This window comes from Ciconia boyciana, chromosome 7 (genome assembly GCF_034638445.1).
Source record: "Ciconia boyciana chromosome 7, ASM3463844v1, whole genome shotgun sequence".
In the NCBI taxonomy this organism is placed as follows: Eukaryota; Metazoa; Chordata; class Aves; order Ciconiiformes; family Ciconiidae; genus Ciconia; species Ciconia boyciana.
This window is the reverse complement of record NC_132940.1, coordinates 29180988-29201904: the sequence shown is the minus strand read 5'-3', so window position 1 is coordinate 29201904 and position 20917 is coordinate 29180988. Positions and strand designations below refer to the sequence as shown.

At 39.7% G+C, this 20917-nt stretch overlaps 1 protein-coding gene across 3 annotated transcripts in view; it reads left to right on the top strand.

The window, feature by feature from the left end:
* DNM3 (dynamin 3) overlaps nucleotides 1-20917 on the top strand; it is a 182337-nt gene that overhangs the window by 117483 nt on the left and 43937 nt on the right. For all 3 annotated transcript variants that reach the window (XM_072866985.1, XM_072866984.1, XM_072866986.1), the window contains one exon: nucleotides 7621-7732. In XM_072866985.1, coding sequence (XP_072723086.1) covers nucleotides 7621-7732 — 112 coding nt within the window. The remainder of the gene's footprint in view (nucleotides 1-7620; nucleotides 7733-20917) is intronic.

Sequence of the window (20917 nt, the reverse complement as noted above, 5' to 3'; positions counted from 1 at the left end):
TTGTCATGATCTTGTCCAGTTGACTACAGGATCCAAATGGCACTGTCTTACTTGATTCTGTGTCGTTCTGAAGTAGTCCTTTGCCTTTGCAGTAGAGTAGTTGCACTTTTTTCCTGATTTATTGGTCAATAAACTGTATTACTGTATTACAACTCTATCTAAATACTACTTCTCTTTTAAGTAAAGGAGGAATGAGTAAAAACTCTCTTCTTTTGCTGCAAGCAGAGAAAAAGCTTCCTTTCCATCTCTTCTCCAAGTCTGGAGAGATGAATTCTTTCTCTTTAGCGGGAGAAGAGATTCTTCTAGGTAAAGATTTTTGGTGTTATAGAATGGTAGTAGGCTGAAATGTTTGTTGAGTTGGTGAATTTTCAGGCCTTTCCTACCAATACTGAGAGTAGCAACCATACAATGAGGAAGAGTTACCTGGTGGAGAGTCCCTTATCAGTAGTCTTTCCTATGCAGGAAGCTCTGTTCCTCTTCAGACTCATTCCTTTCCTTGAAGCCAAAGAAGCAGAACCAGTGTGTGAAATTCTCCCTTCCTTGCACAGGAAGATCCACCAAATCTCCCTGTCTTTTACTTTCCTGCCCAACTAGGATCCAGGTGAAACCAAATAATGGTGTTGCTTTCCTCACCTCTATGGTTCTGTGTGATAGGGGGCTGTGAGGAGCAAATTCAAAGCACAGAACTGTTCCTGTTTGCCTTCACAATAATAGGTTCCTGAGAGCTAAATGCCTGTCAATAATTATGAAGCAGTGTGACAGAACCTACCATCCCTGCATGACAGCTGACTGTCTGGGGCAGGCTCATTGTAGAAACAGATCCTTAATGTGAGAAACAGATGAATGTCAAGAGGAGAGCAATCAAAAGGAAGTTTTGAGGGCACACACCAGGACTGGAAATAGAACTGCCAGATGATAAATTTTAGCTACTGGCTCCTGTGTACACTCTGACTGTCAGGAATCATGGTGCACAAGAAACTGCATTGTCTAGTAAGACCCGGGAAAGTACGCTCTGTCTACTCAGTGAAAGGTATGACAGTATTTATTTTGGGTGCATGTTGTTGGCTGAGTGTTGCTCTAGAAGGGGATGGAGCACAAGCCTTCTCTGGGACTCCAAATGCACTAGAGCTTTAAGTACTGCATATCTTCTTATGGACAGCAACTGGTTAAGTGCTATCCATATATAAGGGAAATTGGGCAAGAGCCAAAATAAAGGGAACTAGTGAAAGGAGACCGGGTCAGAGGAGGTGTTGGATGGAAGCCAGGCTAAAGGAGAAAGCCTAAGATGAGATGTATGTTTAGTTACTGTTTTTGAATTACTCAGCTAAGCCCCAGGAAGAGCTGGACCGTAAGCTATTCAGAGTCCTCTCTGTTAGAAATGGAAGAATTAGAATCTATTTAATTAAAAAAACCTACAAATTTAATCCAGAAAAAAGCTGCTAACATTTGTAAACAAAATTCTAAGATGCTGGTGAGTATAATATTTAAGAATAGGAAAAACATACAAACCCAAGGAATAACTAGCCTTTATCTCCCAAGTCCATTCCCTTAAAAAAAAAAAAAGAAAAAAGAAAAAAAAAAGGGAAAAAAGTTGGGTTTTTTCTGGAATGTTTCCTTTTTGTCATTATTGACAAGAATTCTTTGTATGATAAATAAAACATAGTATGGTGGATAGGTGGTGCAGGTATTGAGGTTTAAAACTGGTATTACAGAGCAAAAAGGGGTTCTCAGGGGAAAAAAACAGCAATGCCAAACCTGTACCTTAAATATCATACTAACACTGTACTTCAAGAAAATTCCCTAAGTGATTGTGTGGGATCTGAAATGTTAGTGACACCTACCAGAGACACAGGTGTTGTAAGCAAGGGCCTAGTCATGGCTGGTAAACTTGACTCAGCCTGCAGGACAGCTTCGCCTTGCTTGCTCACTGTGACCCAGCAAGGTCTGGGTCCCACTTCCCCATCTAGAGAAGCACAGGACTGGAGCAGAAGACATGCTCCCTCCCTGTGTGATGGCGCTCTGACAGCTGTGAGCGGCTTTTGTGTCTGTGTGGCCCCAAGGCAGGTTCCAAAACAGACTTCCATCCCTCACCATGGAAAGGATCAAACCTTCTTCAACACAGGGAGTTATGGAATATTTTAGTGTCAGTTACTGTTACTACTGCTGATTTTGGCCTATGTGATGTTAGTTTTGGCTGCATTTCTGTTCTGGATTACATATAGAACTTTAGATACTTCATTGTCCAGGCTTGGCTATGTACTGATCAGTACATCTTCTGTTCATTTTCACCTTAAAATTGTGTGTTTGTGTGTGTGTATATTTGTGCGTGTGAACTTGAAAAGATCCCTATACTTCTGGGAGACCACTTCCATGAGTTAGGTGGTAAAATCCTTAAGTGCTATTATTTCATGACATTGCCTCAGAGATTGTCTCTTTGGCTTTTCTGGATACTAAGAAAAAAAAATCTTCAGAGACATGTGTAATTAATTTTAATTAGCATTCATATTGGACTGATCTGAAATGGCACGCCTTGACAGAAAATAGTAATCATTGCTGTTAACTCAGAGCAGATGGTCATTTTTGTTTCTTTAAAATATATGATTTGCAGAACTTCTAGTAGACCTTTCTTATATGAAAAATAGGGCATATATTCTAACCAGCCATTGTGGAATTACAGGTGTCTAAAATGGTAGACTAAGACTAAGGTTGAATAAGCGGCATGTATACAGTGGAGTTGCAGGTTGAATAAGTAGAGAACGTACAGTGGAGTTTCATCCAAGATTATGTTTCCTGATTGTGCATGTATATTTGGAGTATCTGCATTCTGTTATTTTCTCCCTTTTTCACTGTAGGTGACTATTTATGAAATCTGTATGATTTCATTTTCAATCAAATAAGAAATATCTAAGAATTGAATCTTTTGTGTTTTTCATGGAATAAAATTGGGCTGATTTGCATTTGGTCCCAGATTTTTAATGTTCACTTTAATTCTGCTTGCATCTTATTAAAAAGACCAGAAGTTTACAAAAACCCCCAAACATTTGAGATTATAAGCACAGTTGTTTGAAATCTCTGTAAAAGAAGATATTCCTGTATCTTTCAGTCTGTGAGTAGCTTCACTTCTTTCAGTGCAACTGCTTAAGTTAAACATGGGTTTGTGTTCTTTGCTGGACTAAAGTGGCTTATAGGCACAATTCTAAATATTTCATTAATATCCCTGCTCTGTAATTGCTGTTCTGTCTCCTCCCATCTTGGCAAGAATAAATGCATCTTCATTTAATCCTGGTTTGTATTTTCTCTGTCTATATATAAAAAACATCACATGCACATACAGTACATCTTTGTCTACTGAAATGTTCCAGATCGAGCTCAGTCTAAAAGCTGTATATGCTTATGGTTAATATGTGGATATGCATTAATATATATGCATGCATATTAACTGGGTTTGTAATGTGTCTACAGTGGTTGCCCTTAAAATCTTCCCAGGTTTGCTGGAGATAAGATAAGGTTAAATACTTAGTATTAAGAAATTGCAAGAGATACTATACATCTTGAGGTCTAACAGTTGAGTTTTCTCAGATGGCGAGCAGTTTTTATATGCAGCCGCTCTAGAGGGAAACCTACTGGTACTGCCTCCGCTGTAGCAAGCAACTAGAAAGTTCTGTCTTTGTGATTTTCAGTTGTGTGTTACTCACCTGTCAGCCCTGGATTGTATAGTTCTGCTGTTTTATAGGTAATCAAACCTTCCCTATGCAATGTTGACAGCCCAGGCTTCAGGACTAGTGGGACAGGAATCTCAGTAACTCGCAACTGGATAAGTCTTCAGACTTATTTGGCACTTCTCTGTTTCCTTTTGTATGTTTTCAAATACCTTATTCTATTCCTGCATTTTCATGTTAGGGTTATTCTGTGATGGGAGCGGTTAAAGAAACACCTATGGACAATGTAAAGGTAATTTCTGCATTAGAAAGTTCACTTTGGGCCCTGAAATATATGGGGTAAAGGAATCCAGTATGCTGGAAACAAAGATAATAGTAAAGTGAAGAAGTTGTTGGGTAAGCAGAGTTACAGGCTGGATGTCTGCTGGACTTTCAAGTAATGGGCCTGGTCTAGAAAAGATATGTCCTGAGTGTGAAACGATTCAGAAATGACACTTTTAGTCCAATTGTCTGGTCATCTCCATAAGCAATCATGTTGTGTTTTTTCTGGAATGCAGTTCTTGAGGTTGGTTTGTTTATTTGAAGTATAATCAAACCTGCAGATAACAAATGGTTATCTTTTGTATTTTTCACTCTGGAAAAAAAACTAGTGTTATGTTAATTTTCAGTAATGCCGCTATATTTTCATGTACTGTGCAGGATATTAAATTACAATTACGAGACTCTACAGGAGGAACCAGCAGAGGCAGATGTGGTATTTGCACACAGCTTCCCTGTTTGTGTGTTCACATTTAAAAAATGTTAAATATTCAAGGGAAATTTTGCACACAAATTTTACTTCTAGGCATGTTCCCATGTATTGTATCTGTTTTGCTTCTACAGTCCCTTAGATTTAAAGATGCCTGAATATCAACAAGATTTGTACTATTGAGAGTTCATCTTTTTTGCTTCTTGGTATCCTGTATTGTATCATTCTCTTTGATGTATAACATCCCATTGAGCTGCTATAGACATGACAATGAGAACATGACCTCACTGTATTCCATATGCAGTGAGTAGGTGAGGACTGAGTAGTAACTGTTTCCGTGCTGATATCTTCAGCAATGTTAAAAAGTGGAAGAGAGAACAAAACAGAAAATCTGAATTGTTTTCAAGAACATTTTTAGAGCTTTCCATGAGATGCCAGTGGATTCCTAATGAGTAAAACATGTTAATGTGTTTTTGTAAGATTCCACTAGTAACAGAAAAAGGACACACTCTTTTCAGAAGTTACTGTGGCTTTTTTCGCTTTGAAAAGTTCCTGTGCCTGTCAGCCTTTCTGGAAGAAAGAAAGGCAAAGGAAGTCTAGTAGCAAGGAAGCTGATTTGGGAGGCAAGCATCCATTTACCTGCCCTACTGTAAGCTTCCTATGAGTTCTGGCTCAGTGCGTATGTCCTTTAGTTCCTCATTTATGCTGTGAAGCTGAAACCTCTGTTCCTTTGTAGTGGTGGTGGAGTAAGATTAGCTACACTAAAATGGTGGAGCTCTCAGATACTACAGGGAGAGGGGCCTCGGAGAGCTGGAGACATCAGTCACTTGGCCATAAGGTGTCCCTAGACCTAGGAAAAGTCATGATACGGAGGCAGGAATGCAGGACTGCCAGCTCCCATCTGTTCAAAGTGGTTGGCTAAAATCCCTTCTCCTACAGCTACGCTTGATGTAGCAAGTCACAAAATGCCAAAAAGTTTAATATATAACATGACAGTCCTGAAAAAATATTTTCACAAGCTGGTGTCATGTTGTTTTGCTCTTGCAGATAAGTATTTTTGGAACTTCCCTATTGCTTTGTTTTACAGCCTTTATTTGCTCTATTGTTATTTTTAGTCATCTTTTCTGAGAGTACCCTTTTACCATTTCAGCTTCCTATTTCTTCAAAGTTATAGCTGCTTAGTTAACTTAGCCAAAAAACTTATCTCAGTAAAAGTTTCTCCAAACAATAAATTAAAGCATTTTTTTCTCTGGCTATTTAATTTTGCTTCTCTTTTTATTTTTATTGAGTTCTTTGTTTTGTTCAGTAAATGTTGACTTGGAGTTCCACAATATTGCAAATTGAATAAAATTCAAGTGTTTTGTCATCAGTTCAAGATAACGGCATCTGAGGAGGTCGTCCAGGCTATTATTTGCCTTAAGACAGGATTAGTACATTTGGAGTCAGGGAAGAAAAAGGTTTAATTTTACATTTATAATCCATTAAAAAATCCTTAGAGCTTGCAATCGTTCATACTGTCGGTGATTTTGCCTAAACTATGGGATCTGACCCTTTAGTGTCTCTTTGACGCTTTAATGTCTCTTTGTCCCTTTGTGGGCTGGTTTCTCTGGGAAGGAAACGCAGGTGTGCTGCCCTGAGCGGCACTGAAGCATGCTGTGGTGGCATCTCCGATCCGGATGTTCGAGGAGTAGTGCAAGCCCAGTGCTGAACATGCCTGCCTGGCTGCTCATTGAAATTGGTGAGAATTATGTCACCAATGTAAGGAAATCTGAGTATGTCCTTTAATCTTTGTAGTTTTGAATGCAATCTTGAAGCCTGCTAAAAATACCCTATTTCCCTCTGTTCAGAGGTGGGTACACTCTGGTTGCCATACTGTGGTTTCACGGCTGATAACTTAATGATGAAGTGTCATGGCTGCTTCATGCTCAGGCATGAATGCTTACTGTTCAATTACAGTTTTTCTACCTGTTTTTTGTCTGTTTCCTGAGACTACCCCTAAAAAGCAAGGCTAGGAGCTGTCTGGTGACATTGTTGGTAAGGCAGAAGCACTTCTGTGAGTGGGAATTACATCAAGCTGGTTGTATTCCGGCAGTGTGACGGTGAAATCCCACCAGTCCCTGAATGCTAAAGAAGTTTGTCTAGGCAGTGATAATAATAGCTTTATTTCCTGGTTCTATAGTGTATTCAATTTTTTTTCCCTAAAATATGTGGCAGAAATGACCTCTGTAGTTGCATAATGAAACCAAAGGACCCCTTGTCGTTGCTGTCTTTGAAAGTGAAGTAATCTCCATCAACTTCCCTCCCCACCCCCACTCCCCCTTCTCCATAGTTTGCTAAGGAAAGAAAACAGTCTGGTTGCGATGGAAGATTGATTCTTGTGCAACTGTTAAGATCTAGCAAAATGTGGTTTCCTAACCTTTGTCAGCTAAGCTTGTGGCCTTTCCTAAAAAGACTGTTGGCTGACAAATTTACGGTGATCTGGTCTGTATATAGAATTTGAATTCGGAAACTAATGGCTAAACCGTAAGGGGAAAATCTGTTCTGTTTATTGGAGAATTTACAAGTACCACCTTCCTACATATTATGTATTTTTCCTCCTTTCTCTTTTCTTCCATTAAGTGATTCCCTATATTTATCTAACTATATGAATTACCTGCAAGAGGTGTTATTTAAACATGTCCCAATTTTCTTACTATGACAGCAGACATCAGAGGTTTGTTTTGTTTGTTTAAAATGTCTGATTATTATTGTTTTCTTTCCCCTTTTACTGATGATGTCTAAAAGCTAAAAAGGGCATATAATGCACTGAAAGGACTTAACATGGGAAAAAGTTGCGTCGTTAATTATTTTGGTTATGGCAGCAATCAGTCACAAGACATGCAGTTTTGTTGGTGTGTCTTATGTGTTTGTCCTCTGCATCACAACAGCCTTTTTTTCCTAAAACTGCTCCATTTTGGCAAAAGCTGGAAAATTGATTTCGAGTAGTTTCATGGTGCTTTCAGATGATTATTATTTCCAGAGCTGTGCTGTAGCATTCTAACATATTTTTAAATACTCCATGTAATTATTAAACAAGCACCTGTCCCATAAACTCTGTTGTCCAAACCAATTACCGAGTAATTTCTGATCCCAAAGGATTTTTAATTTAAAATGCTGTGTGCATGATACAGAGTAGTAAAATGCTAGTTTACAATGTGGTGCTCTTTGTTCTAGGAATGTTTACAAGGATTACCGTTTCCTTGAGCTAGCCTGTGACTCCCAAGAGGAGGTGGATAGCTGGAAGGCATCTCTGCTACGAGCCGGTGTCTATCCTGATAAATCCTCAGTAAGTTAAACAGCTCACTAGTTTTCCAGTAGCTGCTGTGTTTGAGTCAGAAAAAACAATCATATCATCTCGGTGAACACAATGTCTGCACATATCTCAAGAAATGGTAGCCTTTTCATTGTACTCTTCTGTGGTAATTTCAAAATATTCATAATGATATATTTTAAGATCAATTTGTGTGTCAAACCTCAATATTAAAAAAACAAAAAACAACCCACAAACCAAACCTTCCAAAATGTTATTCATTGGATCTGTGTAGTAAAAGCATTGAGCAATTTGGGGGTTCCTGAGCTTCGTTGTTTCTATTAATGTCTTCTAAGGTAAAGATGTGCTTTGAGGAGTTTATTCCTTCAAGCTCTGTATTACAGAACTGACAGAAGCATTCCAGGCAATCATGTATATTTATTTTACTGATTCACTGCATGTTTTTTGTGTATGAAACACATGCTAAACCTTTCCAAAGGCAATTTTACTCAGCTAACCGTCATGTGGAGCAAATTGAACAGGATACAGTAAAAAAGACTCTATTAATTTAACAGAAAATACAGAAGGTTGGGAAACGGAATATGCCCAACTACCATTTCATATTTTTTGGACTTAGTTATTTTGATATTTAATATCAAGTGAAGGTTTGAGGAGATGTATCCAGAGAGAAGGCTGACTAGCAAAAATACCTGGCAGTTGAGCTTTTGAAAGTTTCTCTAATGCATGGTTCACCTTTCTTCAGTAAGTCTGCTAGTCTGCTAGATTCCTTCAGCGGAAGATCTGTTCTGAGAAATGATGCTTTGATTTTGATGGAATTTGTTCTTCTTCCTGCTCGTTTTCCATGGGAAGGCCAGGTCCCTTGAATCCAGGGTCTTGTGCTGTCTTCTATCTCTTCATCTTTCTCTTCCTCATATTTCCCTTATACTGGTGATACCTCCATGGTTTCCAGTATAATTCTCCTGCATCTCCTCTGGCTGCTATTTATGCAAACAGCCTTCAGCTTCCTCTCTTCATACCAAGTTTCAAGGCTACTATCAGAAGATAAATCAGAGAATCCTTGAACTGCTGGATTCTCCAATTATTGTAGGAATAAATAGTGATGATGCTAATGATGATGAGTTTTTAAGAATAGTCCAAACACAAATTTAGCAGGAGACCTACCAGGTATCTGAGACTTTACCTTATTTAAAAAAAAAAATTTGGTTACTCTTCAGTATGTTGCCTGTCCCAGTAGATCAGTTCCTACTTAAGACCATCAGAAGTCATTTTACCAGGATTAGTTACGAGAGGTTACCTAATTAATTCCTAGGAACAAAATACTGTATTGGGTTGGGGTTTTTTTTTCTTGCTCTGGTTTTAATAATAATGTCAAAAAAGCCTGTTGCTGCCTCTGGTTTAATCTTGTATTCTGTGACAGGTTTATCATATTCATATACCTGTTACTTTATCTTTAAACAAGACAGACTAGTTGGATTTCTAAACTTCTCTTCTGTCTTCCTGTCTCTCTCTTCCCCCTAAAAATATTTTGTATTCAAAATATGTTTATAAAGAATTCTTGTTTTTGTTTAAAGCTGATATGTCAGAGGAGTCTTAGATACAGGATGAGACTTCCTTGAAAGACAGAAGTAGAAGGGAGTCGAAATTCAGTTCTCCTTTGAGCTGGAATGATCTTTACGTTACAAAAAGAGTAAATATTATTGTTCCAAACCCCTGTAGTTTGAAATTCTCCCAGTAGTCTATCAAGCTGTTCAGGAAAGATGCTTGATGCTACTCTAGTCTTGCAAAGCACTTTGTTCCTACAGGACTAGAGGTCCAAATGTGGAGTGCAAGTCTGCTATTAAAGTTTTCAATTTTGCAAAGCAAAAGCTTAAAGGCCCAGGATACCTTAGAAGCTCCAGTGGAACTTAAATAAAAATCAGCAGTGTTTCATTAAAATTCTGTGAATACTCCTCAGTTTCACACCTTCCTCTGACAATATAAAATAGTTTGAGACAACCACCGCCCCCAGTCTTTTATTCTCCTTCAAAGATTTAGAGACTGTGTTTTTATGTAAGAGAGACTGCGAGGAAATGGCAGCAACTTGCGTTTTTACTTCAGTGCTTCCCCACAGCTTTGCAATCCCGGAGTTAAAAAGGCAAAGAGGTACCCCAGTCCCTTCCCAGACTGACCTTCTCGCTCTTTTTCATGTGTGAGTCACAGCTGGTAACTTTGAGTATCCAAGGCTTTGGCACCAGAAGTAGAAGAATTGCTGCTTAGAAATGAAAAATAGATTAATAGTGCTGTAAACCTGGAGTATTGCAGTGGTGAAGCTGTCCTGCTTTCTGTAACTGCCAGAGCAGTGTGCACAGCCTGGACTTTGAAAGCTAAGCTGTATGCTTTCATTAACAGTTCTGCTGCTTGTGTACAAGGATGCTGATGTAAAACCCAACACAGTTGCCCCTAGCTGGGGCTTTCTTCTGCAGTGGCAGGAAAAGTAGGAATTTGTCACTGAATTAAAGAGATTTGTTCTGAATTCTCACCAGGGGCAAAGCTCTCAACTAAGAATATTAATTTTTCTGTTGATTTTTAGTAGTGCTACTTAAAACTCTGTGATTACAGTGGTAATGGGGCTCAGTACTTACTGCCACTAATATGAAGTGCCTACTACTAATTTAATCCTCTAAGATAAGTCCAAGGCTGTTGATTTTTAATTTTTCTTTTTGCCTAAACAAATCTCATTAATATATTAAAAATTAAAGGCCAGATATCACCCCATTCCTCCCATTTCCTTGCTTCATTTTGCCTGCCCTCCCTGGGCCTCTGCACATGGGGATGCACACTCACATTCATGTATTCACTCTCTTGTTAACTGTCTTTAATCACCCCTCAGCATTGCTCTATGAGCCCCCAAATTCTTTTGCAGTTTGCCAAGTCACCTCCTTCCCCCAGGAGGTTTGCTTTTGTCAGGACATGGGCTTTGAGAGCCACCCGGATAGCAATGAATCAGTGTTTTTATTTTTCCAACCCATATGCAAGTCAGCTTGCTTGATATAAATCATACTGTGGCCAATTCACTTTGAAACGGGATATCCATTTACCAGCTGACTTTACTGCTGGGTTTCTGGACTGATGCATCCAAAAACCTCCTTTTTTAAAAAATTACTACAACTTTGTGACTAACCTTTCCAGACTGTATTTCTCAACTGTAGGCTGGTGTTTATTTTGGCTGACTTCCCACTGCATAATATACACTGTTCGTGCCAGCTCATGGCAAAACTCACAATTAAAAAAAAAAAAAAGCACAGATGTTTGTTGTAACTTGCTCTGCACACTTTACCTTGCTAGCACTGTCCATTCCTTATCCCCTCTCCCGCAATGCCATGTCCTACTTATTTTTATTACTAATCTAAAAGTTCAATATTGGGTTTTTAAAAGCATTGGATCATGAAACTTCCCATTCATTGGCATGTTGTAGGGAGTGGCTGTCATGCAAAGGTAAGCAGCCATGTTTAGTGGGTTGCTTTGTGTACTGGAAGTTCAGTATTACCAATGCACAAAAATCCCTCTGGCTTCTGTCCCATCCCTAGATAATTTCAGGCCTCATTTTCTTCTCCCTTATGTTAGTGTCCACTGACTTCCCAGGAGCTGCTCCTGATTTACACTGAAGAAAGCAAAAGTGGAATCAGAATGTTTGTGTAGAGAGGAGATTTTGAAAAACAGTGTGAATTTACAACTTCGCTGAACATTTTAAATCCTTTGCAAATGTCCTATGCTCCCCTGGAAGCTGTCTAAGTAAAGGATTCAGCGAATGTTCTTTGAGTCAGTTCCTCATTTGGTTTGAGCTGTTTCCAGAACTGTATGAGTTAGACTGAATGCATGTAAAATAAATGTATCTAATACTTCTTTTTTTTCCCTCTTTCCTCCTTGCTGCATCCTGCAAAGGGGAACAACAGAGTAAGTTGTTTGTCCTTTTACAAAATCCTTTCATATCCTGTCAAGGGTTTTGTCAGGAAAATTGGTTTCTCTTTTGGTTCACACAACTATTGCCTGCATACTCTTAACAGCAAACTCCTATTAAAAATGTGGGTGCAAAAGTGTCTTCTAGAAAACTGTTAATGGCTCTTTGTTTTAATTTTGGGGAAGGAGATGTGTTAAGTGTTGCTGAGTGTTGTTTTTTAAGGTGGTTCAGTAAGAATGATACTATAAAACAGTATTGGGACCAAAGATTATAAAGGTATAGTAATAAAGACCTTCTGAGGAAAGGTTACTACAGGCTGATGAAACTCATTACAGCTGGATTTTTTGACCATACATCAAAGCTTGTATTAATGGGCAGTTATAAAAACCCAGCACTAAAGTCTTAAATAACAGATTTGCTGGCGTGGTTGGCTAAGCTGAACTAGATCAGTGTACTGGCTTTGAAGGTGCCTTAAAATGGATGGAGGAGGGTGGGGTCAACATTTGACTTGGCTTCTAGACCCTTGATGTGTTCCAGCTGGACAGCAGCAGAAGGGTGTGGGGTGTGGAGAGGGAGAACTGAAATATGCATGGTAGGGTTTTTTTGAAAGTAACCAGCACATAAAAAGACAGTTTTGCTGATGTTGATCTGATAAACTAATAATCAAGCAGTTCCCAGGGTTAGTACTTTTTAATGCCATTTTTACTGAGCTTAAGAATGGAAATTGCACATCTCACACTTTGGAATATGATGCAGAGAGAGTTTGTCATACCACGGAAAAAAGTTATACAGCTTTTGTGCTCCCCGCCGCCCCCTTCCTGTTTTGGTATATTAACCCTTAGGAAGATCTATCTGGAGCATCAAAACATGCTTCATAGCAAATGTTGAAAGTAGCCCCTGAGATATTGCCTGTAGCATCTCATTGTGAGCTTGAAGCATTTCTGGGGTATTTGGTAAAGACTCAGGTGGGTTTTAAATGTTTTGAAGGTTGGGGAATTTTGTCTGCTTTTAATTTTCGTATTTTTAACCAGTTTTTGACCACTTCTGTCTCCATAGTAGCTGGGCTCAGAAGCACCAAAAATCTTCTGTTTTGATGGCCTGCCTGAGAAAAGGGGCTCTTAGTGTTGGGTGGGGAGGGGTTAAGAGAAGTAGTGTATTGATGGCATGGAGAAAGGGACTTTACATAGGAGGTGGTGTGAAATGTAAATGTTAACTGTGTACAATAAAATGTCAAGGTAATGTTTACAATGTTTCTTTACCATATGCTGACTTAAGACTTTGCTGCTGCAGTGGATACTGACCTGATCTCCAGAGAGAGGTTAGACTGTAGATGCTCTGTCAGGGGAAATAGGGATAGATGGCTCAAAGAGCTCTTGGGGCTGGCAGAAACAGAGTCTAGAGGTCAGGAGTTGCATGGACCAGTTCTGTTCTCTAGAGACCTGAGCTATGGGGCACCCCAGGGAGGTCAGGACCAGTAGCATCTGATATAATTAGTTGCTGGCATAAGGCAGGATACCCATAAGCATGTATAGGAGAAACCTGTGAGATGTGAGGATTGGTGGAGCTGTTAGCTCTCCTTTCACTCTGAGCAAAGGGCAACTCTTGCTGTAGGTTCAGAAACATCCTCCCTCTGGCCTGGGCTGTCAGCCAGAAGGTAACTCCAAAAGAAATCTCCAGAAAACCATCCTGATCTTTCTCTTGGACCCGGTTCCTTGTGAGGATTCTTGTATCCTCATCTGTGTCCACCCCCTTCTCTTTCACACAGGTCATTCATGCTGGATTCTGGATGTTATGTTATCCCAATTAGACAGATAGAATTAACCTGCAGCTGCCTGCAGGGGCTCAAACCCCACAAACAGCTTGAGACTTCTGCACCTTAGTGGCATGGAAAATGAAATGGGTAAACCTGAGAGGTGACAAGAGAGTTTGCGAGAAGGGGTCGGGGGAAAAGAGGAATGGCAGATTGAGGATGGTGATGGTTTCTCAAAGCTTCATATGCAGCTTTATGCTGCAAAGCTGCATAATCCTTCCTTACCGTCCTGGTACAGATTTGCTGGGTAGCTAGCAGAGCTATAGCACTGCTACTAAAGCTGCCTGGTGTGGCATTCATACTGTGGATCATGTCATATGTACATCTGTAAAGATCCCGTACCCACCCACCCATTCAGATTGTGGCTGCTTTTATACCTCAGCCTTTAGCTTTGCGCTCTTAGATTTACAAAAGTAAAAATAAACATTGGAGTAATGAGTTCCTAAGAAAAAGGGGGGGAAGGGAAGTGAAGAGGGTTTATAATCGTCAGCGGACTACTAATAATTTTTATTTTTACTTTTTATTGTTGTGCAATCATTAACGTAAGTGACATTTCTCACATGGTTAAAGACAAATATATCTTCAAAAGCTTTGTTGGATAAAATCTGTAAAAGGGTCGTGTAGAATGAGGTAATGGAGACCTACCTCATTCAGCAAGCACATGTTGGCAAGCCCCATCTTACTAATATTAAAACTGAACTCCACTCGACAGCCTTGCAAGGAGGCAGGAAGAGTGGAGCATTGCAGAGTTGTGCAGAGCATTGTAGCTTCAGTCCAGGTGCTGAAGACACAGGAGCTGTGCATCTTCATCAGCCTCATTTAAAGAACAAAAAAAATCTCCCAAAAACAGCCCTCCAGAGCTTGCTGTTTGAAAGCAACAACAGTAAAATCTGTGACATTCTCATGAAATCCATTTTCATTATGCTTCTAACACTGTTAGGTTAAAACATTAGATAGATGCTGTGGCCTTATGAAATTTTGATTCCAAATCCCTAGGCACTTGAGCATAAAACAACAACAACAAAAAAACCCCCAAAACCCAAAGTGACACTTTTTAATATAAAGAGTTCGCCTTTCCTTTGTCATCCTTAAGCCCTGAGTTAGCCAGTCATTTCTGCTTAATTCAAAGGATCAAACACTTTAATGCTGAGATCAGACTTGAGAAAATTAAACTTGGAAAATACAAATCTGATTAAATTTATTTTTGTGGATAAAGTGACTGTGAAGTTCTTGTAATTATTTTGCATTACTGTGCTTGCTCATACCCGTTACAAACAGTGTAGAACTAAGTATATAAATAATATATTTGCATCTCAGTGGAGTTGTCACAGTGCAGATAATACTGCGCGTGTGAACATTCACTGAATATAAAGTCAGTGTAATTTGGTTTGAATTTGTTCTCGAGAAAAACAGAATTCCCTTTGAAAGGAGAGGGAAAATACTCTCCCTGCCAGGTCAGTTTGCATGTTATTCCTTAAAATATTCCTTCCTAGTGACATATTAATTGCTTAGATTCAAGTTGGTGTTGGTTGGTTGGTTGGTTGGGTTTTGAGGGGGGGTGGTTTTGCTAAACCCAGATTCCAGATCAGCTACTTCATTAAGACGACCAGATGTCCTACTGTCTCTTGAGACAGTCCTGGAAAATGGGAACGTAGTGAAGTCAGGATACTCATTCTACCTACATATATGACAACAGCTCTCTCAGTTCATCTATTTCATGCTTGGCGATTGACATGTAAATGCCAGTCATAGTACCAGAAGCCATATGTATCTTTGCATTGTAATAAGGCTCTGATGTTTTCTTTTTCAAATTCGGCCATGTTTCTGAAGGGTGTTCAATTACCTCCCAGACATAAACTCTGACTCAGCCACTTACTGGCTGTCATGATGCTCTACCAGTGCCCCAGTCAGATTCAAACTGGAAGTAAGTGGTTCTGCTCTGGGATTGCTAAAGTCCGTGTTCAAGTTCAGTTCCTAAACTAGAAAAAGTAAAGACTCATTTGGGTTTGTTGCATAGTAGTAAGTTGAAAAGCAAACTGTGCTGATATGTCAGAGGGTAAAACAGCGTAGACAGAAGTGTAAACTGTGCATTTACTGGTTTTACTTCTCTCTCTCTCTCTTTTTTTTTTTTTAACTAATATATTTTAGAAAAGGAAGGCTTGGATTCTAGGAAAAGAAGAATCCTCTTCATTTATGACTAAAATTGGCTTCAGGCCAACTAGGTTTAAAAATAACTTTTAAATTAAGAAGTGTTAATTTTTTTTTTAAGTGGAAAAATGCCATAATTTTATAGACAGTGTTTCAGTCATTGCTTTGAACAGATGAATTGAATTTTACAATGAAGTCATGGTGTAAAGGAGCAGACCAAGCGGGTGACTGTGCATGCACACACATGCTGGGTCAAAAGCAGTCCAAAATACAGGGAGGAAAGGAAATGGCAGGCTGTTTTTCAGTCCTTTTCTTGCTGCCTCACTGTTTCAAGGATGTGAAAACATGTTTCAGATAAAAACTATCTTCTTGTTCTCCTAAATATTCACTAGTTCAAACAAAAACTAGATGCAACCTTGTTCCCCGAATGTTCCCTGAGAAACAGAGCAGCCCTTGTTTGTATTCTGAGAGTAAAATAATTGCTGGTATGAGAGAGTTAAAAACGTACAGGGAAAAAGAGATTCATAGTATTGCATCAGTTGCACTGACTGTAACAAGACGCAGGCTAACAGACTGAATGATTTCAAAACCAGTCCCAGCAAAGCTGGTAACTGCCTATCAGGGGTCGGGGGTTCAATAGCTGTCACAGGGTTTTACATTTCTGCTGTTAAATGGGACTGCTGACATTAAGCAAACTCCAGGAAATTTAGTAATGAGCAAACCTTTCTGTAATGTATTTGTGGTGGGCCCTTTGCTCTGTGCTTTTGGCAAAGAATCTGCATATTGAAAATATTTTTAAATTCTTTGCTCTTTATGGCGCAGTTAATTTTTGCACCACTTCCACTCTGATGAAGGATTTCATTGAAACTCTAGAGAAAGGTGAAAACTCTCTGATTGTGAAGTTTCACACCATGGAGCATGACTGTCAGCCCTGTTCTGGACATATAGTGAGATTTGCCCTGGGGAAGGTAGTGATGTAGTCCAGCCTCTAAGGATGCTTTCCCAGCCCTGGTCAATGAGCACTGAGAGTTGGCTGGCAGAGAGAAAGGTGCTTCTGGACTGTGCTGCACCAACCTCTGCCACAAAGGTCCTTTGGACTCCAGGCTGATACCTGCAGCTGGAGTCCCTGTGTCTCCAGGTCTCAGAATAGCTGCAGTCAGGAAGGTCTGATTTCCCCTTTAGTGCAACAGTATGGGGTCACCCATGAGGGAGACTGAACAGAAGGGGAAACGCGCTCACAGGTATCACGAGACTTTGGGACAATCCTAAAATATCTTCCTTGTCTTCCAAGTCAGTAGTTGCACAAAAACCTACTCATGAGTAATAACTGGGAGTAAATAAAAATTTGAAAGATTTTTTTTCTGCCAAAAATGTCACCAGGCTCACCCTTCCATAGAATTTACAGTGTAGCAGGAAATGTAGTCATTGGACATGAGGGTGGAGGGCGGCTGGTGAATGGCCAGATGCCTCTTTTTTTCTCATTTACAAGGGAAAACAAGATGATCAGGAGAAACCAAATGCTGTTTTCCCTGACGCTGTTTTGGACAAAAACTAAGACATGCAATGTCTAGTCTGATACACAGTTCATCCTGGATTTCTTTAACCTATCCTACCTATCTTCTTTGTGGAAATATGTTTATAATTACTCTCCATGTAAGAAGTCAGACTCGACTCCCGTGTTCTACGTGTAAAATCCTCCATTCCGGAGCTGCATTCTCCACTCATGTAACTCTCCTTCCATGATGTCATGTGTTCCTGTTCTGTGGCCACTCCTCAGCTCCTGTCCCACCTGTTTCCCAGCTCTGTTGTGGCCTTTGATTTACTGATGTCTTCCCTGTCCTTCTCTATCTGTTGATTGTATGACACTTGATATATCTATTGACTGCACCGATTTTGGAGAATTTGGATTTCCCACCAGGAAAAGATGGCTATGGACATTTTGTGGTGTTTGATCTGTGTGATCTTTTTGGTGACTTTCATACCTTGTTCCTAAACCCCCTGTTCCTGCAGTTGAGAAACAAGTGGCCTTACTCTGTTTCCTTCACATTGTCTCTCATTTAAACCCAACCTCTGCTTTCCCCCTTTTATAATTAATCAATTTGTAATTCAAAGAGAGAATTATATATCATTGAATATGCCACTAAGTTCAAATAACATATATGAAATTATTTGGGTAGGTATAAGCCCTGTGGTGGGTAGATATAAAGTTACCATGAGCTGTTACACAAGGTGTCAGGCCCATATTAGACCATTTAAATAGCAGATATTAAAACTTTTCAGTCATATTTATTGCATAGTATTATCTTGACCTGTTAGGTCAAGTTGGGGTTTCTATACTGGGTGGCAGTATACCTAAGGGCATTCAGGGAACCCAGAGCATGGAAGATAAAGTCCATGAGAAAAATCAGTCTTATGCAATGTAATTTGGCATTCAGTTGTAGTTGGGTTTAAAACTCTGCTTGATTTGCAGACCTAGGTATTTTCCAGTGGAAGCAGAAAATCCCCATGTAATGAATAGAAGCCTTTCCAGTCACAGGTCAGTTGTCCCTAGCTGTATTCTGCAGACACTGCATAGACGTAGTCTGTAGTTGCTCAGGACCACTGTCTGGAAACAACTGCTGTACCATAATTCTAAATTATAGTTATTAAAGGTTATCTGGCTGATTCAGATAGCAAATTTTCAGAAGCACTGTGAGCAAGATTGTCCTTAGCTCTGCTGTGAGGGCAGTGAACAAAATGGCAGAGGCCACCCTTCTATCCACTTTTGCAGCTGCGTACAGTCAGGCATGCTCAAATAGCTCAACCTCTCTTTCACATCACCTGTGACCCGAGATGTGGCTGCAGACACTCGAGATGTGAAGTTTTCATGCCAGCTCTGTGCACCAAGGAGTTCTGCGGGCATAGTTCTTTGCTGTTCCTTAGCTGAGGGCTTCTATGTAGGTAATGGTCTGACCCTATGAACAATGACACCAGCAGGCAGCCTCAAATGTGTCCATGTCTAGAGCTGTGGGATTATACATGAACCAGAGTTGGTATATTTATATGTGGGCCAATGTATGTGTCTGTATGTATGTACAAGTAACCAATGTCCTATGCACAGGTAAATTCTTACCCTCATTTGTAGGACTTCTACTGCTAGAGCAATGGCTTCCGGTTAAGGGCTCACTGCTGATAAAGATGTTAAAGCTAAGGCCACCAGTGAGAACAAAATACAGCACTGTGTGCAGTCCTTAACACCATCTGTGCTGCCCTTGGTATGGTGAAAATCAAGGCTCTTGCTTTAGGAAGCTCGTCCTTCACTTGTCTTCAATAGTTTGAAAACATCAACTCTCTATCTGTGCTCTTTATTATATACTGCTCTGCAGGAAATACCTCTTAACCTGATGAGTGAATGCGTATGCTCAGAAACAGTTTAATTGCAACCAATCTGGGTCATGGAAAGGCTGGAAGATGGGCATGGTGAAGTCAATGGCATCAACTTCCAGAGAGTTAGAATTTCACCTGTTGTGAGTGGGTGTGTTGTCCTTAGTGTTGTATGTTTTTAGGGGAGTGTTGGTTTTTTCCGTACTTTCTGTAGTCCGATTAGTGTTCTGCTATAATAAAGTTCTCCTTTCCTAGAACCAGTCCTGGCATTGTCTGATTGGGGCTGTGATTTCTGCCCCATGTCATATTTCTTTTATTTAGTTCCATTTTATTTGTACAGTTTCTTTTGTAAGCCACAGCATGATGCCTTTCCAGCAGCTGTTGTTAATATTGTGAATAGATACTATTTGTCTAGAAGCTGCAGTTGTGAACTAGGATCACATTTTACAAACTTAGAGTAAAAACATGTTCGTTGCAGTCAAAGAATGACATGAGAGAATCGATGGATAATTACGGAACAGTTTCCTGTCTGTGTCTTTTGTTAAAGGTTTGTCACTAGCCATTGAGAGCCTCTGGAAACAGAGGGTCTTGAGGCAAGCTACCTCTTTGTCACTGGTCTGACTAGCAAAGGACATGGGATTTAGGATTATTTTGTTATTAATGAATTCTGTAAAGAAGGAACATGATTTCTTTCACAGGAGTTCTCCAAGCCTTGAGAAGGCAGTATTATGAGTGGTTTGGAGCAGGTTTGGCAAGATGTCTTCATCTTTTGTTCTTTAAAAATACCTCTCCAACATCTTTTGAGTATGCAGTGATTTCTTTCTGCCTGTCTTTTAAGAACGAGTGGTGATTAATCCTCCTGTTCTGCTTATTTACCAGACTGTCTTCAATTAATCTCTAAAATTTGACACTAGTTCATTTGAGTGTTCGTCCTTACCTGGTAGAAGCATCTCAGCTTAAAGTATGATTGGAAATTTGCTCAAGTGTTTTTGTTGGGTCAGTTGTTCAAGTGATTTAAAATCAGTAATCCTTGTGAACTAGCCTAGACGTAAGCATGCATATAAAGTTCTTCATCCTTTTGTTTCAAAGGATTTTATCCAAGACAGAGTGAGTGTGTGTGTGTCTTAAAAGAACCCTGGTGTCTTTGCTCAGGTACACTGAATGGGTTTCCTTTAGTGTATACAAATATCAACATTTTCCCATCAAAATTCAGGTCTTTTCTGATGGGGTCCCACTGGGGAATTGCATGTATTTCTAGGGATCTATGTCTGGAATAATCTGTGATTATTCCTTCCAAGTCTGGATCTCTTGACTGTAGACTACTTCACTCTCCCTTTGTAGACAGTGGGTCCTTGAAAGCAGAAGCTCAGCTGTCCTGAGTGCCATGTTCCTAGATAATTGTCTATGGGCAACATGAAAGTAAAGCAAGGGAACTCAAATTTACAATGGAGTACATATTCTCTCTGGTAAGGCTCAGGAATGTTGCCATTCCATGAAAGATAAAAGGATGCAGCACTTTTCAGTGTGACCTGTTCCTCTTTTGTGCGTTGCTGGGTTTTCAGGCAGTCATTCCTGCCTACGCTCTTCCTAGTTGAATCTTCCATTTTGGATGTTGGAATGGTTTACTTGACCTAAAAGATGCTCCTCCTTTAAGGCAGTTACTTAGATCTTACTTGCAGCTGCATTTTTTCTGTGCGAAGCTTTTGCTTCTTCAGTATTGGTGGCCTTTAGGCTGCTCTTTCATAGCTTTTTATAAAATGTATTTCATTATATATAGAAGAGTATTAAGCTTATCTACCAGAGTGTACAGATAGTCACAAATACCTGAAAGATTGTCACAAATACCCCGTTCCTTCCAAATTCAATCCCCAACTGACAATGGAAAATTACAGTTCAAATATCAGTGATGCTACTTCTTTTGTTGCTGAGCATTTTGGTAAAA